Consider the following 17,673-nt stretch of genomic DNA (forward strand, 5'->3'; position numbering starts at 1 on the left):
GTTCAAATTCGGCCTTGGTCACTTAACACTAATTAGCTGTGTGACCCTGGGCAAGTCACTTAACCCTCATTGCCCCGCAAAAAAACCAAAAAACGACCAAAAAACAAACAAACAAATCCAATATTGGGAAAGCCATTATAGGAAGGCACTCTGAAGCACAGGATTTGGCCACCAAAAGGGTCTTAGTAGTCATTTCATTTATAGATGAGGAATCTGAGGTTGTAACTTGCTCAAGGTCATACAAGTTGGAAATTGGAGCACCAACATTTGAACCCAGGTCTTACAACTTCAAATTTAAAGCTCTAAGGGTTTCTAAAGTAAAAAGTATTCACACAAAGAGTATATAGGAGTCTGGGCACATCTTCATTGTGCTTTGAAAAATTTGTTGTTCGACTCTGATCCCATTTTTCTTGGTAAAGGTACTGGAGTGGTTTGCCATTTCCTTCTCCAGTTTATTTTACAGATGAGGAAACTGAGGCAAAGAGGGTGAAATGACTTGCCCAGGATCACACAGCTAGTAAGTGTCTGAGGCTAAATTTGAACTTGGGAAGATAAGTTTTCCAGACTCCAGGTTTGACCTGGGTAACTGCTCCACCTCATCAAAAACTAAATGGTGATATTAATTGTCTAAATCCTACCTTTGTTCTCCAACCTCCAGATCTCCCTAACAGTTGTATAAACTGACTGTGGAGAGGGCGCTTTGGCCAGAATTTACGAAGCCCTTCCATTTCCAAAATTCTTCTAGCATACTAGCCAATCTACAATTACATTTCCTGAACCGGATTAAAACACTAGCCAGAGACACCAACTGGGGCAGTGTTTTTATTAGATCATGGAATTTACTGGGCAAGGAAGGAGACAGGAGGGAAACAGAGGTCCAGCACATAAGGATCAAGCTTGGGACGGAGGGGGGGGGGAGGGGGGAGAAAAAAACAAACAAACACCCTTCCTTGCAAGCAAAACCTACATTGGCTATTGGACTTCTTCAGCAGTTTGTTCACATCTCTAAACACACCTGCCTATCTACCCACCCACACAGGCACGCCCACGCTCCTCACCCCTAACAATACCCCCAGGACAATTTAACTCCACTTTGGAGAAATTAGAAGGGTAGTGGGGAAACTCCACTGCTACTTTGTTCCAATTAAGAAGTCTCGAAGCTTGAGCTAGGACCTGCAGGAAAGAGAGAAGGGCAAGTTAATGGAGGAAAACTGGGGAATGGTGCCAAGGGAACGAGACTTCCCCTGGTTTCCCAGACAAATGAGGGTCACAAAGCAACAATTAATTTGCATCCCCTTTCCGTCGTAATGAACGTCAATCCTCGACGTTTCCCCGAGAGCCGTCCAAGAGATGGAATGACTGGGTTTCGTAAACGGAATAAGCTTAGGTGTTGTGACAACGGGGCTATTTGTCCCCGGTTCCACTTTTTCATCTTGATGGGATCTAAACATTTTGGATGTCCTGATAATTAACTAACGCTTCTTAGAAACGAAACTGAATCTTCCTAAAGTTTCCAGCTATGCTTCCTTTTCTCCGTCTGAGCCCACGCCTCGTGGGTAGAAGTGATGTTTTTATTCCACCGTGGGTGCAGGCTTGTGTGGGGCGGGAGACGGGGTGTAAGTTAGGGATGGAGGCGGGGGAGGCTCTCGGTGAGTGTTGACTTTCTGGGGCTACTGCCCGAGTTTTTAGCAGTCGAGCGGAAACCGAGAGCCAGGGGTTGGTAAGTGACGTACAGTAGTACAAGGCTTACTTTGTATATGATTCCCCGGCTCATGGAGAGACAACGGGACAGTCATTCAATCCCGCCTTCGGCAGCAGCAGTGGCAGCAGCAGCCGTGGCAGCCGCAGCTGCGAGGGGCTACAGCCAGCCACCGGAGGAGAAAATTTAAGAAAGAAGGAAGAAAAAGTTACAGGCGGAGAGGATCAGTCTGAACTCCGGGTGGTGTGGGCGGAGGTGGCAGCGGCGGACGAAGGAGGGATTTTAACAGAGTACAGGAACTGGGGGGCGGGGGGAGTAGGAGGAGGCGAGTGAGGGTGGAAGGAGGAGGACTCGTGGATCTCTACTCCCACTGAGCGAGGCGTTTCCACCCTTCTCTTCCCAAAGGCCGGGAGTCCCGAGTTGAAAGAGTGATGAAGATCACTTAAGAGGCTGGAGTTGGAAGAGTACGGGACGTACACACCCAGAGCTGGAGGGGGAGGGGGAAAGAGAGGGGGGAGGGAGAGAAAAAAGAGGGAGAGGGAGTGACTGCTACAGGCTCGCGGCTGGGCTTTGGCCTGAGAAGTTGTAGCAAGTACCCGCGGGACCAATTAGCTCATCCTTGGTTGGCCTGAAGCGGGGTGTCCTGGGGCAGCGAGCAAGCAGGGGAGGCTTTAGAGACCATGGGGAGGGACGGAGGGGCGAGAAGGAAAGAAACGGCAGCAGAAGTAGGGGATCAGGGGCAGGAGGAGCCGAGAAGACACAGGCAGCAGCGGCGCCGGCGAAGGAAGGAGAGCAAGACCAGGACCGTGCGCTCCAACCTGCTGCCGCCCCCGGGGGGTGGGGAGCCCGATGTGGCCGCGAAGGGGGCTCCCCACCGGTGGTGGCGGAGTCCGGGAGGCTCACAGTACCTGGCTGACAACCGGCTAAAGACCACCAAGTACACCGTACTGTCCTTCCTGCCCAAGAACCTTTTTGAGCAGTTTCATCGCCTGGCTAACGTGTACTTCGTCTTGATCGCTCTGTTGAACTTTGTGCCGGTCCTCAATGCCTTCCAGCCCGAACTGGCCTTGGCGCCGGTGCTCTTCATCCTGGCCGTCACCGCCATCAAGGACCTGTGGGAGGATTACAGCCGCCACCGTTCGGACCACGAGATCAACCACATGGACTGCCTTGTCTACTGCAGGTGAACTAGGGACAGCCAGAAATGGGCTGGGCGAGCTTGGCCGCTGGGGTGGGGTGGCGGGGGAGGTACTGGACCTGAGACACAAAGGTGGAAAGGATGGCTTTTCTCCCTCCTTTTCTTGATATGGGGGCAGCAAAAACATTGGGGGATAGCGAGGACGAGGGAAGATCTGTTTCAGCCCCCATTGCTCAGTTTGGGCCCCGAGGAAGGGGTTCGACTAAGCATTTGGGGCCAGATATTTGCTCCTTTTAAAACTCCATCTCGTATCGCCCATAGTAGGGTGTGGTGGCGATGGGAGAAGGTTTTCGTGTTTAGAAAGTTTGTTCCCGCGCCTCTGCCCCTATGGAATGCAGCTGTGTGTGCCCAGTGCGATGGACTTCAGCCTCTTTCCCCTCTTCAGAGCTCTCTTGCTTTTTTGGGGGGGTCCTCGGGCTTTCTTGGGAATTCCCTTTCGCGTTTCTGTTGACAGTGGTTTCCGCGGGGCTGGTCTTTTTCTTTTGTTATTGGTATTTTCCCCCTGTTGGGACTAGGAGCGCTTCAATACGTGGAGACTGAAACTGTTGCAGCTGCCTCTTCTATGAGCTAGTCAGAAAGAATGTGTAACACGTGTCAGAAAGTGGGATCTGCCCACTTTTCATTTGTGGTTTGTGGAGGGGGGCCAGGTGGGGACGTTCTACGAGGTGGCTCCTCTGCCTCACTTCCCGCATCCTCATTTGGACGAAGTACCTTACTAGAAGAGGTCAGTAGGTAAATGTTACCTTGCTTTCTGTCCACCCTAATCTTTACGGGGTGTTCACTTATATGAAAGAAGGGGATTCCTTTTCCTGCTGCACATTCACCTATCCTCAAGGCAAATATTTTATCATATGTCTCCAACTCTCCAGTTCTGAATCTTTTTTTTTTTTTAAGTCAGCTCTCCTGTACACCCAGAGATAAGAGTTCAGATTTAGTTAACTGGTACTTAATCTTATGCTTCCAAAAACAAACCTTTTGGCTGGGGGTCCCAACTGAAATCTGACCCATAATGGTTCTCGTTTTCCAGGTTACCTCCTCATTCCCTTCATCTAGTCTTACCTTTCTCAAGATTTTCAGGTTCAGCTCCTGAGGGGCACCTAGCTACGATAGCCTCATCTCTATCTTTGCTTATGCACTTCCCACCTACTAGTTTCCACCCACAGTTGAAAGCTGAGGAAAGTTTAGAATCGTGTAGTTTGAAAGTTGGAAGAAACTTTAGACATGACTAAATCCCACTGGATCATTTTACAGAGGAAGAAATGGAGGCATGGAGAGTTTGGATGACCTACCCAAGGTCACCTAATTAGTGGAAGACCATAGCCAAGAATGGGTCCTGATCCTTCTGCTAGCTGTGGTACTTCCTCAGACCCATGGGGTTCTACATGTAACTTTTCTGCATTTCATCCCTTCTCCTTTTTACTTCCTCCATGACAAACCATACTTCAAAAATACCAAACACTTTCTCCTATTCCAACTGACTCATCCCCCCTTCCCCCAACCTGTGGCACAGGTGCCCTCAGTAAGCAAGGTCAAAAAGGCCTGTGAGGTTTCCTGTCTGAAGGCTAGTTTGGAGTAGAGGGGAAAAAAGGATGGCCAGGCTTGGCAGATAACATCTGCATTCTTGGTTTTAGGATGAAAAGCCACCTGCAGTCTGGCCTTCCTGATTATACAATACTATTGTCTGGATTGGGCAGAGCAAGACCTTTGCTGAGGTTACAAGCCCTGATCTCCCAGCAACTGAGCATTATTTTGCATAGCTTACTTTAGGAATATTAAGCCCCAAGAAACTCAGCCTTATTTTCTTTGTTTTCCTTTCTTGGTATTTTGAAAACATTCTTTGGAGCTACTCTTGCGGGGATTCTCTTTTCACTTGCACCTCTTTCCAATTCCCAGGTAGGCCTGATCTTTGATAAGAATTACCAGATATCTTTTTGGCAGCTCATCTCTCTCCAATAATTCCTTATAGTTTTTAAGACCAGGGACTATGCCAAAGATCTCAGAAAATTTCTTTTCAGTGGGTCAGAAAACAGGATGTGCTCCTGTTATGCCAGACAGATGTTAAGAAACTGACCACTGACCTTTTCGCCCATCCTTAGAATGGCAGCATTGACAAACATTTTATGGATTGTGGTTGGTTGGCCACAGGGCATGCCACATTCCTGAGGTTAGCCTGATGATGGTAAAAACCCTTTGCACAATCAGGATCAGCATGAACAAGGATTTTTCTCGATGTTCTGTCCATATTGATAGTTATCCTGGGAGGTCTTCCCAAGAAATCAACTCAGAAAAATCCAAATCTGAGAGGTCAGGTTGTGACTTCAGTCTCAGTGCTTACCACTTCCTGTCTTTAGCTTCCTTAGGGTTGAGGTTGGTGTTTGGCAGGCCTGGAAATCTGGATAAGTCTAGAGTTTCTAATCGCATCTCCAACTTTACTAATTGTACAGTTGGAACAAAACTCCCTGATTTTATTTATTTATTGATTGATTGATTGATTATTTTTTTAGTGAGGCATTTGGGGTTAAGTGACTTGCCCAGGGTCACACAGCTGGTAAGTGTTAAGTGTCTGAGGCCGGATTTGAACTCAGGTACTCCTGACTCCAGGGCTGGTGCTCTATCCACTGTGCCACCTAGCTGCCTCTGGTCTTTTTTAAAGAGGCAGCTAAGTGGTGAAGTAGATAGAATGCCAGACCTGTAGTCAGGAAGACCCAATTTCAAATCCAGATTCAGATACTTACTAGCTGTGTGACCCTGGGCACAGCCTTGTTTGCCTCAGTTTCCTCATCTGTAAGATGGGGATAATAATAGCACCTACTTTCCAGGCTTGTTTTTAGGATCAAAATGAGGTAAAGGACTTAGCAAATTACCTGTAAGTAGTAAATTATATGTATACACCCACACACACAGAGCACACATATATACATACATACATATACACACATACACACATATGTTAGCTATGGTTGTTAGTGGAGTTGAACCAGTAGACCAAAATCCCACGTAGATATCATAACTCGATGAGCTTCAGGAATGCTGCTAGTCTATCACTGTTCGATTCCTTCCTTGTGCATGTTGAGATGCCCAGGAGGGCACAATTCTGATACACATGTTGCCTCCCTAGCTCTGAAACTAATGTGCTTTTATGGGAGTCAAAAGAGATTAAATGGGTTTTATTTCTATAAGTGCAGAGTTTGACAAAAGCCTTTGGTGATATTGCTACCATGGGGAAATAACTGTTAAATTCCTTGTTAAACATACAACCAACTTTTGATTATTTTGTGTCTTGGGGAAAATTTGCCTCCTCCAAATCACAGATGCTTTAATGGATATAATATATGCAAATTGAGTGTCAATTCGGAATGTTAATATCGTTAAGTGGGACACAGTAGTCTACAACTGTTCTCCTTATTTCCCAAAGTGAGATTTCCTTAAAGAAATGAATGATGTACTCCTGATCTATTTGTGTCATTAAATGAAGCCAATCTGGTTTTGACAAAGTTCTGTGGGATGTTTCCACGTGTTTCCACAAGTGGAAATTGAATTCCTAGTCTTGATGTGCTGTTTTCATTATTTCTTTTTCAATACATTTAGTTATACATATAGTTGTATGTTCTTACATATGTGAACATGTGTGTAGTCAAAGTGTTATATGCCCTTTCTTATTCATCTTGAACCATAGATTCCCATATTACCAATCTCAGTTATTTTTTCTAATTGTTCTTGAAAACCTCTTTATGGGAAAAAGAACGTTTTGCCTGGTACTCTGAATAGGTGGTAGGTAGAATGCTTAGCCTCCAAGCAGAGGAAGGAGCTTCAAAATATGAAGTCACTCCTAGGGATGGTCAGGAGAGGATGGTATCCAAATTTAACTACCCCAGCAAGTATAACTCTGTTATGGAGGCAGAAAAACCCAAACCAAAACAAACAAAAATGCTCCTCCCCCTCAAGAGGCTTACATTCTGCTTTGGGATGGTAGTGGAATAATATGTGCACTGATTCTTATAATGTTATGAGTGATTGGGTGCCAGGAAAGAGGTTGGGAGCAATGCCAATTGGCCTGTATTTTGGTGAAATCAAACCCACCAGCTCTTTGGTTTGTGTGAAATGTATTTTTTTTTAAATCTCTAGTAGACACCTGGGAATTAAGTAGAAACCTAAGTCCTCTCCTGTGAATAGTAAAGATAGATGAAAAGAGGAAAAGAAAGTAGAGCCTTGGATAATACAAAAAAAATGATATTCCAACCCTGAAAAATGGCAGAATTAGTTGGTGACAGTTTTTTTAAAAAAGCATGCTATTACTAGATAGAAATTTAAAAGTGTGATAGAGGGAAAAGACCCAAGGAATTGGCATCAGTAGGCTTGAATTCTAGTCCTGACTTAAAGCAACTAGCTGTATGAGTTTGGTCAAGTCATTTTTACCTCTTTGGAGGTAAAATCTTCCTCATCTCTAAAATGAGGAATAGATTAGATAGATCTCTAAGGCCCTTGGTAGCCTTCAAATACTATAATAGTCAAAAAATACCTTTGAGTGTCCCTGAGATAACTATATCTCATTTTAAATTCACCTGGCTCTTTATGTTTGCCTTCCAAATGGTACACTGCAAAATAATGACACTAGTTAAAGCCTGGCTATCAAACTGCTTGTCATTTTGATCTTTCAGGATTGAAGCCTGCTCTTAATATACATGTTGAAAAACTGGTGATTTTTTTTTCTGATGTCTTCATGTTTTTCTTTTGTTGATACACACACACACACACGTATATAATATATGTAAAATTTCAGTATGTCTTTTTATAATTTGGTGACTGGAGTGTTAACTTTTTCCCCCCTTCTGGTTTGCAGTCTCTTTTGTAAGTGGTTAATCTGATGTGCAAGCATTAGCATTGTAGTAAGAAATGGCTTGAGGTAAGGGAGGATTTTTTTTTCCCTGAGTGTTTTGAGTCCTGAATCTGGACTCCAAAAACAAATTGGGAACATTTTAACTTTATCCTGGACTCTTCCTTTCCCTTTTTTCCTTCCTTTCCTTTAAATCTCTTGTAGCTTTTCCATAATGTCAAAATCATGAGATTTCCCATGTTTCTCTTTCTTTTTTTTGATGATGAATATATATATTGTGTTCTTACCTTTTGAATGAGAAGTAAAATATGCTCAGGGAATGAATGTCTGCATTTTGTTTTTCCTCCCCTCTCTATATATCTGCTTTTCTTTTTCTCTGATCATCTATCCTCCCTCTCATTGTATGCTCCTTTCCTATTTCCTGTTGGGCCACCACACTTCCTTTCTGCATTCCTGGTTTCTTTGGCATCCTTGTTCCTCCCTGGCTTTGTACAACTAAAAATCCAAGCAGCACAATCATTTTCCCTAGGGAAAACGCTATGACTATAAGAAAAGCAGAAGAGAATTTTAAGTGCTCCTTCTGAGAAGTAGGGGAAGATTATATTATAGATAGGCTAATCCAAGTGATTGAAAAGAAAACTTGCTAGACATTCATGAGGTATGTCACGGAGGTCTTTGGAAAGAGTGATCTGATATTGTCATTGGTATCTACTAAGGAAAACTTTCCCTTGTTGCTGCATCCCTAAGCCAATACTGTGACTCAGATGACTAAGTACCCTGTTTTAACCAATAATGATGAAATAGTTCTAGGGCAATGGTCTTCAAAGTAGGGACTAATGGCCTCACATGGGTCTGATCACTTAAGGGAAAAGTGGTAAGATGGATCACATTTCACCTTTCCCATGATGGCTGGTCATGGGGCTTCTCCCCAATACAACCCCATCTACCCTTATGTCCCAATATGCCCCTAATTTCCTTCACTTCCTCTGGTGAGTAAGTTCACAACTTCCCATTCCTTGTCCTGAGGGCAGCTGTGGCCTAACCACTGCACACATATCCATAGTAGTAGCCTCCTGACAGGAGGCTAACTGGGACAGTGAATAGAGTACTAGGGCTAGAGTCAGGAAAACTCTTCCTGAGTTCAAATCCAGCCTCAGGTACTTACTAACTGTGAGACCCTGAGCAAGTCATTTGACCCATTTTGCCTCAGTTTCCTCATCTGTAAAATGAGCTGAAGAAGGAAATGATAAACTACTTCAGAATCTTTGCCAAGAAAAACCCCAGTGGTGTCCCAAAGAGTCAGAGGTGACTGAAAAATGGCCAAGCAGCAAGATGCCTGACATTGAGAAAATTACCATTCCTTCCCCAGCATACTCACCGGATGCACTGGTGATTGCAGAATGCTCTACGAAACTGCAACCCAATGTGACAAGTGAGTAAAAGTCCTGCTACCCATTTTGGTTTGGGGTAGGACAGTACAAGTTCTATAGGATGAATGAGTTGCATGTGACCTAAATCTCAAATATCATTATATTTTCCCCCAAATATACCTCTTTTTTGAACTGGCAAGAGTACCACCATCCTTCTAGTCACCCAGATTCTCCCCTCAGTGACATCCTCAACTCCTTATGTTCATCAACCCCACATAGCAAGTCACTTGTCAAATCTTCTACCTGCACGCCTTGCAAATGAATGACCTCTTCTCTCTACTCATAGACTCACTGTCTCTATTATCATCTCTTGCCTAGACTATTTTTCCATTATTTCAGCAGCATCCTAATTGATCTACCTGCGTGTTTCTCCCCTCTCCAAAACATCCTCCATCCAGTGCTGAAGTCATTTTCCCACAATGGAGATCTGACTAATGTCACTCTTCCCTATTGACTCCAGTCTCAAATATTTCTTTTCTTTTTTTAGTTTATTCTTTTAAAAACCATATTTTGGGTGTGTTTTATAACCTACATAACTATTACCCTAGTGATGCATAAGTAAATAAATATACACATTTCTGTGCTCAAACAAATTTTATTTATTTGTTTTTACTAAAACAGATAAAAATCATTTGGACACCTAGAATATACTCATATAGATGACACATTCTTACTTTTTTGAATATTTTTTTTTCTGATCACATCTGTGATAAATAGAATAGGGCTTGGAAGGGACTTTTCTCTGAGATACTTCCAGATTCACTGACCTGAAATACGGAGACAATTTTGTGACTATTGACCCACTTAAAATTAATGAAGAAAAATTACCCAACTGTCTCACTGAATTAACTTGTCAACACATTTTTTATGAATATATTCGAATATATTCTTTTGGGTTTCAGTACAGTGTATTACTAATGATAAACTTTTTCTCACTACTAATATTAAGGATCATAATGATAATTATAATAAATTATAACAACAATAGTCCTGCTTTTCCAGCTGATTATATTGCTTTAAAGATTGATGATTTTTATTGCTTTAGTTACTCTTTTAGTCTATTAGGGACCTTAACCTTTCTATACTTGAATAGTTTTTTGACTTTGTTTTTTTTTTTTGTGTGAAAGACTGGCTAAAGAAATTAATCACCTGGAGTGATTTTTATGGTAATAAGCCATAAATTTGATGGTACCAGTTTTATGACAATGAGCCTTTTCTGATTTTGCTAGGATAGGCTATGTGATGATGGTTTACTTTTTCAAAGCATTTCTGACAGGTAGGATCTTAGGAAGATTTCTCAGTTACCTCTGTGACATGTTGAAGCCTGTGTTAGGCATTAATGAAGGAATATTAGTTACTAAATACTTACATTAGCCGTAATTTTATGCAAGAATGGAATGCATTTTGTATATAATACCACCTCTGAAATATTTCAGCTCTGTGACCTTAGGCAAATCACTTAAAATCTCACTGCTCTCAGGCAAATCTCTAACACTGTAGATTGCTGAGCAGGTAGTAATCAGCATTGTTTGGGAAGTTTCTTCCCTGGAAGTTAACAAATAGAAATGAAATTTCAGGTCTTGTAAAAAAAATACTATGTATATAGTTCATTATAAGACAATTCATAAGTGTCCGGATATAGGACCTGGCAGTACAAGCCACAATCTTGTATTCCCCAGAGTAGATTAATCCTCCCCTTTTACAAATAATTTAGGGCCTGAAAGGTAGTGGTTTGCCCAGGGCTAAACAGACTGTGCTAGGCCCAGATTAGTGTAAATAAGGAATCCCTTTAAGTGGTCTAGCATATTAGAATTTGCACCATCTGAAGGTATAATGGTGTAAAATATGGGCACTTAGTCCAGCCCAATAGAAATGTGTAGTGAGAATTTGAATAATGTTGGGACTTTCCAGGAATCATTATTTGCATTACTGGGGACCAAGCTGTAGCTGTTCAGCTGGTGCTTTAGCGCCCAGCTCCCCACACTCTGGAAGATGTTCTTCCTAGTCACAGGATCATGTCTTTATTACTATGCTAAAAAGAATTCTAAGAAAATAATAAGGAATCATATAAAAGCCTCTTTAATTTGCCCTTCCACCACGTTAGAAAACTCTTAAATTTTTCTCTCTGTCATAGTGTCTCTGCCTCTCTAGACTTATTCTTATCCCTGTCTTTCTGGCTCAGACTTTGTTTTTCTGTGTCTCTTCCTTCTCCCCTCAAGGGTATTCTTTACCTTCTAGATGATATGTCTTGCGTAGGACTTTGTTAGATGTAGGATTCGTAGGACAGTGTACAATGGGAAAAGCACTGATGTCATAGTCATTAACCAAAAACAATACAGAGGTTTCTTCCTAGTTTCAAATCTTATCTCTGATGTTTATCACCTATGTGACTTTGGCATCATCAAAGCCAACACTTCTTAAACTTTTGCCACTCCAGCCTCCTTTTCACCCAGAGAAATTTTTACAGGACCCTGGGCATATGGGTATATAAAATAGGCATACATAATCTTTTACTGTTGCCATATTTTTTGTGATTCCCACATCCAGTTATGAGACCTACAGTTTAAGACGCTTTGATGTAAGCTTCCTGAGAGCCTCAGTTTGTTTATCTGTAAAAGGAAGATTGAACTAGATGGTCTCTGAGATATCTAGATTTATCATTGTATCAGCATGAAAATTTTACAGTGCTTTCACTAAATCCACTTTTAAAAGGCTGACTATTGTAGTTTAGTTTTGGAATAAACCTCTACTGTTTGGTTTAAATATGACAAAATTATTTTAAAGTTATTTACTTACATTAAATTTTAGGAAAATAAAGTGAATCTTCTGTTTTCTAAAGGAAAATCTTTTAGATCTTCAGCATGTGAATTAAATTTGAGGGCTTTGGGGGCAGTGAAAAAAATATTATATACAAGTACAGATGAATTTTGGAGAGTGTCAAAACAGACTTAACTGCTTCTTTTTCTCAGTTTAAGTTTTGACTCTTCTAGGAATTGTTAATTTTCCTAGAAACTCTTGGTGGGTGTGTAGAGAGAGATACAGTGGAGTCTCATGCTTTAAGGAGAGTTTCTCTGTTCAAATGTTTCTCTGAGCCTTCCTTGTAATTTTAGTTGTACTGTTCTTTTTTCTCAGTGCATTTCCAAGTGAATGCTCTTATTCCCAAAGGAGGCAAGCACTTTAGGAATTGGCAAATTAATATTTCAAATATACTGATGGAATGAATCCAAACCTTGACTTCTTCCAAAAATGCAAATTAAAATTTTGTCTAAGTGGAAAAATATTTTGCTAAACATTTAAAAAAATTTTTACAGCTGATGTTGAAAGACAAAATTCAGAATTATTGATCCTGTGGCCATTCTTAGAATGATTTTGAGCCATGATTGATCCTTAAAGATTTTCTGTATGGCACAGGATTGAAAAAATGGTATAGTTTTTAGTGTGTTAATTCCATGGTCCTCCACTCTTACTTCCCCCCTGCCTTCCCTCTGCCCTTTGAAGGCAAAGACTGCTTCATGTTTCTTGTTATATCCTCAACACCTAACAAAGTGCCTAGGACACAGTGGGCATTTACTAAATGCTTGTTAATGGATTTTGTTCAATTAGCCATCATTCACTTCCATTTAGTGATCTTTTCTTGGTCTTTTTACAGCCATATTTTTCTTTTATTCTGCTTATTTTACTCGGAATCATTTATACCTTCTTTCTCTGCATTCCTTATATTCATATTTCTTAAAGCATAGGGACATTCCATTGTACTCATGTAGCATATTTTGTTTAGCCATTCCATAATTGATGGCTGCCATTTTTTTCCATTTCTTTTCTTCTACTAAGACACTGCATTATGCTATATGTTAGACAAATGCTTCTGTCTTTGTTCCCTTTGGATGTATGTCTATAGTGGAATCCTTGGACCAAAGAATGTCAATAGTGTAGCTGTTTTTCTTTCAAAATTCTAAATTGATATCCAAAATGGTTGGATCAATTCATGGCTCTACCAGTAGTGTACTGGTGTTCCTGTCTCCATAAGAAGTAGCTTTAAAAAAAAAGTAATTGTCAAATACCCAAATGATGACATTTTTGGATTAAAGATGTGAAAGTGTTAGAACAAAGGTGGCTGACATCCCTATTTTGGTAACCACAAGCTAAGGTTCCTTGTAGCTATTTATATGATTATTATGACTTAAGAGAGCATTGATGTCTCATCTGGTGTGAGTCATTGCCTGACTGGATTAAGGATGATGTAAAGGAACGTGGCAGTGTCTGCTATAATAGTGGTGTGAACTTCTAGGCACTTCACACTTGGTAAGCAATTAGAGTTTTCTGGAATTGGTAGGTGTTTGGAAGGCATGTTTGGGAGGCTCCTCTGGTTCTTCCCCCCCCCCCCCCCCCCCCCCCCCCCCCCCCCCCCCCGCCTTTATTTTCTAATGAACTACTGTTCTCATTTGCTTATCTTTTAAGCCTAGGTTATTGGGTCTACAAGAAAAAAAAGGAAACATCTACTATTTTCTCAAAAGCTTCAGGTGGAAAAAAAAATCCTGTTCCATTAAAACATACATTAGCTTAGTTAGTATCGTTATTTCTTTCTCATTAAGGCTAAACTAGACATAGAAGGAAAGACTGATAGCCCCATGACTTTGAGAAGGTCAGTATGATTTACAGCAAAACCTGAGTGAGAAATTTTATTATAGGGTCTTGGTATCACCCCAGCTAGACTCCTGGCTTTTCTTTTTCTGTTTTTGGTGAGGCAATTGGAGTTAAGTGACTTGCCCAGGGTCATACAGCTAGTCATACAGCTGGTCAGTGTTAACTGTCTGAGGCCGGATTTGAACTCAGGTCCTCCTGACTCCAGGGCCGGTGCTCTATCTACTATGCCAGCTAGCTGCCCCAACTCTTGGCTTTTCTTTTGTTTTCCTTCCTTCCTCCCTTCTTCCCTTCCTCACTCCCTCCCTCTCTCCCTCTTCTTTCTCTCTTTCTTCCTTTTGTTTTTTGGCATCATTCAATTTTTTTTTCCCAGAAGCTGAGAAATTTCCCATAAAACAAAATGATTTATAAAACAAGCAATTATCAGTTTGGTACAGTGGAAAAACGACTGGATTTGTAGTCAAAGGACATGAATTCAAATACCAACTCTTACCCCTTGAAACCCATTTGATCTTAGGCACTTCACTTAACCTTTGGAACTCAGTTTCTTCATTTGTAAAATGAGGAGGTTTGGCTAGATGACCTCTAAGGTGCCTTCCAGCTGGAAATCTATCATTCTATGGTCTCCTTTCATTCTATAGGGGATGGGACATTATGGATATGGAATATGGTTAAAGTAATAATTGGTTTTCTTAAACTGCTTTTTCTTCTCATTCTTTTTCTTATTCTTTCCAAGGAATGACTTGTTATGTAGGAGGGGGAGACGTTTATTTGGAAATGAGAGTGGTATAGAAAGAAAACATCCACAAAATATTTTTAAGAGAAGAAAACATCAATTTTCAAAGTGTAATCCAGGGACTCCTGAGGGTCCCTGAGACCCTTTCAGAAGATATCTAAGGTCAAAATTATTTTCATAATAATACCAAGATGTTATTTGACTTTTAAACTGCTACGTTTTCCTACAACTTACCTGTGTGAGGCTGGATTTTTTCTTATACTTCAACCCAAATGACATATTACAACAGATTGAATATAGCAGATGAGAGAAACCAACTAACTGTCTTCTATTAAATCCAGACATTCAATGGATTCTAAGAAATACATAAAACGATGCTACTTTTCAAACGGATTTTGTTTTGGAAAAATATAGTTTTTTTAAATAAAAGGTTTTAACATGTACTGGGTTTATTTTTAGATGAATTAATACATAAATACTAAAAATTATCATTTTAATTTCTAATACAGTAAATAGCATTAGATACAACCTGCATAAATAATTTTTAAGAATCTAAAAAGCGTCCTCAGTAATTTTTAAGAGTAATAGGAGTCCTTAAAAGAAAGAGTAGTAGGAGTCCTGAGATTAAAAAGTTTGAGAAGTACTATTGTAGAGCTTAGGTTGATATATTGAAAAGGCTTTGAGTTGGCAACAAACTTAGTGATCCAACCCCCTCATTTTAGGGATAAGGAAATCAGAATTAAAGAGATAAAATATCTGAATTCATATTCATAGTCACCTTAAAACAATTTCAAGATAAATAGTGCCTGAATATATATTTATTAACGTTGTTAAAAACAATTATTTTCTTTGTTACTGTTTTTTAATCAGATCTATCATTTCACTGGGATCAGCTACTCCCCTCAAACTTAGTTGGCCAAGAAGGTTACTTGGGGCCTTGAAGGGTTAAGGGATTTGTCCATGGTCATTTAGTCTGTAGATGTCAGGTAAAACTTGAATTCTAGATGCCCTGACTCAAGGCCACCTCTGTATTCACTACACTGAGCTATCTCTCAAAGAGAATTATGTAACAAATATATTATACAAGAAGTGGGTGTGTGAATTCCATCTTTATTCTTCTTCAAAATATGTGATATTTATTTTGTATATTTGGCCAGTGATATCATGTAAAATCACTGTGGATGTATTTCATATCTGCATTAACAAGTTTTATTCTCTTTTTGAAAAGCCAATGGCAGGGTAGTTTTTCTGGTGTTTCTCTGGCATTGTGACTTACATTGTGATTCTTTTCATTCATGCTTTTGCTTAAGGGTACTGTTGCTTTTAAGTACAATGGAAAGTTTGATTCATTAAATTGAAATTTAGTTACTGCACTGTAGCTATTAATATTTGTGGCAAGCATGATGGACTTAAATGATACCACACTTGTGAATAGCATCTGGAGTTCTTTTTTCTTTGGAAGGAGGAATTAAACCTCAATTGTATGCACTTAGCTATAGCTACTAGCCAGGGAGATGTATCATTGTATATTCTGGGTGAGATCATTGATTAATTGATGATTAATGTTGATTTCTGAGCTTCATTTTGTTTTTCTCTATTCTTTCCATAGAAGTAATCCGGGGTAGCTAGGTGGTTCAGTGGGGCCTCAGACAGTTTTTTTTTTTTTAGTGAGGCAATTGGGGTTAAGTGACTTGCCCAGGGTCATACAGCTAGTAAGTGTTAAGTGTCTGAGGCTGGATTTGAACTCAGGTACTCCTGACTCCAGGGCCTGTGCTCTATCCACTGCCACCTAGCTGCCCCGGCCTCAGACATTTAACACTTACTAGCTGTGTGACCCTGGGCAAGTCACTTAACCCCAATTGCCTCACCAAAAAAAAAAAAAAAAAGTAATCCTCATTGTGGTTCTTCTGCTATAGGCAAAGAGGATTTCGCTATGTGTTATAGCCTCTTCAGAAATTTTTCCTGTTTGCAAAAAGAGGAACGTCCTAAGAAATATTGAACACACAAACAGACAGTGCTTTTTGACAGTGATACATAATTTTATAAGTAGGGGGGGAAGTAAACCTTTTGATAAATGTATATGAATCTTGAAGGATTTCAAAATAAAAGAAATGATCTCATTCTCTCTCTCTCTCTCTCTCTCTCTCTCTCTCTCTCTCTCTCTCTCAACAAAACTAAACAAGGAACATAGATTTTTATCCCTTCTGAAAATTGCAAAACTTTCCTAAGAACTTATAAAAAGTTCTAAGAAAATCCTAATTGGTGTTGGACTAACATCTGCCTTTTATATGAACTGCTATCCTAGTGATGTTTGGAGAAAAATTATTTCAATTGTATATCCGAACTCGTTACCCCTTTCACATCATAGGGTTAGGGGTTCAGTGCCCCTTGTGATCTGGAAAATCTGTGTAAAATTTTTTGATCCTCCCATCATACCAGAGAAGTCTGTGTTACTATGGTATTAAAAGATAAAATGTGTTTATATTATACAATACTTTATATATGTTTTATACATTTCTGAGTTTCTAAACTTTCTCTGTGTCATCTGTTAGCCTTCGTGTGTTGTCTGTAGCTTCTGCAAAACTCCCCCCAAATTCCCATTTGATTTCTTATGCCGACCAGCTAACATATTGAAATTGTGATGGGGAGAGTCTCTATGTAGAAGGGTTAACTGTATGAGTTCTAAATAGAATTATGCTTTATTTCTGTGTTCAGTTGTATTGCTGTGTTCAGCTGTGGGAATGCTACTTAAGACAGTACTTACTCCATTATAAACCAACATATCCTCCTGGAAAAAATACATTACATGTATATTTTTATCTACATTGATAATTGTTTTATAGATGCAGAATGGGGTAGTGCCTAGAATTCTGGTCTTCGAAAAGACACCAAAAGATCTGGATGTGAATCTTTTTTTCTGACACTTAAAAGCAAGTGTGACTGTGGGCAAGTCTCTTTATCATTATGAGATTCAGAAAACTCTAAAACTATGTTATAAATGGGTCTGTGATCTGTGGTGGTCAAGCAGTTTTGGTGGCAATCACCTTGGTAGACATCATCCATTAGAATATATGCTCTACTGGAAAGGGACTGTCTTTTATTTATATCCTTAGCACAGTGCCTGGTATATAGTAA

The 17,673-nt window shown here is 40.3% G+C and overlaps 1 protein-coding gene across 1 annotated transcript in view; it reads left to right on the forward strand.

The window, feature by feature from the left end:
* The first annotated feature begins 1,031 nt into the window (after nt 1–1,031).
* Nucleotides 1,032–17,673, forward strand: part of ATP10A (ATPase phospholipid transporting 10A (putative)) — a 285,446-nt gene continuing 268,804 nt past the window's right edge. Inside the window, exon 1 of the mRNA XM_043990920.1 lies at nt 1,032–2,882. Within this exon, the coding sequence (XP_043846855.1) occupies nt 2,380–2,882 (503 nt within the window). The 5' untranslated portion in view covers nt 1,032–2,379. The remainder of the gene's footprint in view (nt 2,883–17,673) is intronic.

This window comes from Dromiciops gliroides, chromosome 3 (assembly GCF_019393635.1).
Source record: "Dromiciops gliroides isolate mDroGli1 chromosome 3, mDroGli1.pri, whole genome shotgun sequence".
In the NCBI taxonomy this organism is placed as follows: Eukaryota; Metazoa; Chordata; class Mammalia; order Microbiotheria; family Microbiotheriidae; genus Dromiciops; species Dromiciops gliroides.